We start from the raw sequence: 2,500 nt of genomic DNA on the forward strand, positions 1-2,500 counted from the left end.
CAAGATGACAATAGACTCTTTTTACTGAGCAGACTTCATATCATCTCTCCTGGTAGTTTACATTCTGTGCAATAACAGTTACAATAAATAACATTGTGTTATTTCTTAAATTTTTTCATAGTGATGGCAGGCAGGAATGAGTTCTTGCGTGTGGACAAGCGTCCTCCTTGGAGACAGCCTTCTCCATGGCATGGTTGACAGATGGTAAACTTCACCCTTGTGAACTGGTGTAGTTTGCCAATGATCACCCTCCAGAAGGCCCAGAGTTGATTTTTACCCCCAGTGCTTTGTGCATTCATGACAAGATTTCCCTATCTCCTGCCAATTAGCAGCAATATCCTAAGATGAGACATCCCTGTCATCTGCCAATTGGTATCAGTATCCTAAGATGAGATATTCCCGTCCCCTGCCAATTGGCTGCAATATCCTATGACGAGACATTCCTGTCACCTGCTCCCCAGTCAAATTTTTTTTGCAGGCATCCATGTCACTTGGATCTAATGGGTTAACCCATTGCCGACGGGTGGCATGTACGTACATGCCATGGCATGGCGGGACCATCTGCCGGGGGCACGTACGCACATGCCATAGAGTATGCATGGACATGCCATGAGTTTTTTTTTGTTACAATCACGGCAAAAGATTATTTTTTTGCCAGTGAAAGTGTGATTAAGTCGGTTCTAACACTTTCTCATTTTTACCATGCAACAAACAAAAAAAAATGCAACAAACCGACAATTTCAACTCCATGATGCCACACACTGCTTATTTTATTTGGACTATAGACCGAATATATAATGATCAACTATGGAGTCTATATAACAACAAAAATACCCTTCAGTCTCGATTTATCAGGAAGTTTGGCAAGTAGAGACTTTAAAAAATAATGAAAATTGAAAATACAACATATCTTCGTAGTATTACGAAGAAACGGCATGGGATGCTGGTATTTGGCATGTGTGGTCGCGCATGCTAGGGCGACGATATAAGCCCCTGGCAGCGAGGCCCCGGCCTCTATGAATGCTACCCGTCAATTATGGGTTAATAGTTGCTCCATTCATGGTCAATGTTTAGAGATTTCACACAAATCAACAGGATTGTGGCAGAGTTTTGAGTGATCCTTATCTAATGACTAATTATTAGGACGGTCTATGACCTCAAACAGTATTCATACACAACAGGGGTGCAATGACACATGCCATCACTCCGGCCAATAAACCACTGCCACGTATAACCATGCAAGACAGAAATTGCTGACTACCATAGAAATTTACCAATTTATCAGGAACGAAACTTTATCTTGCCAAAATACATGTTGCTGAGGTTTGCTGTTCATTGTCTGTAAACCACAGAGGCCACAATATTAATGAATATTGACCCATTCTAAACTGTGTCGCTCAGTGTAAGGGCAATAATAGGGGTTTACTTGACTTTAAATCAGCAATTGTAGGCCTTATATTATTAATATATCAGAAAACCCAAACAGCGTTGCTTTCTGTAGTCTGTCGAAGCACTACATTCATTATTCTATACCCAAAACAAATCAAAACAAAAACAAAAAATAATCAAGAGTATACCCAAAATAACAAGAACACTTTAGTTACCTTCCTTTTCCCTTAGCTCGAGAGACCACTACATTTCAACTCCTTCCCGTAACAAATTCCCACCTTTAATTTAAGCAATCAGCCACTCACCAATTTCTTGAGATGTGCACCTTTCTCCAGGTGAAAATCCAACTTGGAAAGCTCTCGTGGGCGATATTTATCCACCCACAAACTCATTTTGGCGACGGAGGACGACGACGAACAATCTCGCGCGGGAAAACTGTAAATAACACGAGTGAACAACGAGCCCAAAGCTTTTATCAAACTCGCATTTCTCCCGGGCCTAAATAATTTTTCATTTTTTACGATACAAGATTTCTGGATATTATTTATCTTTGTGTGTGCATAGCAAATTATATATTAATATATTTCCCCCCCCCTCTTTCTTCTTCTTCTTTTTCATCTTTTTCTTCTATCTTCTGATTATTATTATTATTATTATTATTATTATTATTATTATTATTATTATTATTATTATTATTATTATTATTATTATTATTTTATTATTATATTATTATTATTATTATTATTATTATTATTATTATTATTATTATTATTATTATTATTATATATTTATTATATCATTATATTATTTATTATTATTAATATTATCATTATAATATAATAATAATAATATAATATAATAATATATAATATAATAATATATAATAATAATATTATTATATAATATATTATCATTATCATCATTATTTATTATATTATTATCATTACTATTATCATTATTATCATTATCATATTATTATCATCATTATTATTATTATTATTATTGTTATTATTATTATTATCATTATTATTATTGTTGTTGTTTTGTTGTTGTTATTATTATCATTATTATATGATAATATATAATAATAATAATAATAATAATAATAATA

The 2,500-nt window shown here is 33.5% G+C and overlaps 1 protein-coding gene across 1 annotated transcript in view; it reads right to left on the reverse strand.

Moving 5' to 3' along the window:
* LOC119584276 (replication factor C subunit 3-like) overlaps positions 1-1,842 on the reverse strand; it is a 9,904-nt gene extending 8,062 nt beyond the window's left edge. The window contains exon 1 of the mRNA XM_037932804.1: positions 1,695-1,842. Coding sequence (XP_037788732.1) covers positions 1,695-1,781 — 87 coding nt within the window. The 5' untranslated portion in view covers positions 1,782-1,842. The remainder of the gene's footprint in view (positions 1-1,694) is intronic.
* Between the last annotated feature and the right edge of the window lie 658 nt (positions 1,843-2,500).

The sequence above is a fragment of the Penaeus monodon genome, chromosome 18, assembly GCF_015228065.2.
Source record: "Penaeus monodon isolate SGIC_2016 chromosome 18, NSTDA_Pmon_1, whole genome shotgun sequence".
Taxonomy (NCBI): Eukaryota; Metazoa; Arthropoda; class Malacostraca; order Decapoda; family Penaeidae; genus Penaeus; species Penaeus monodon.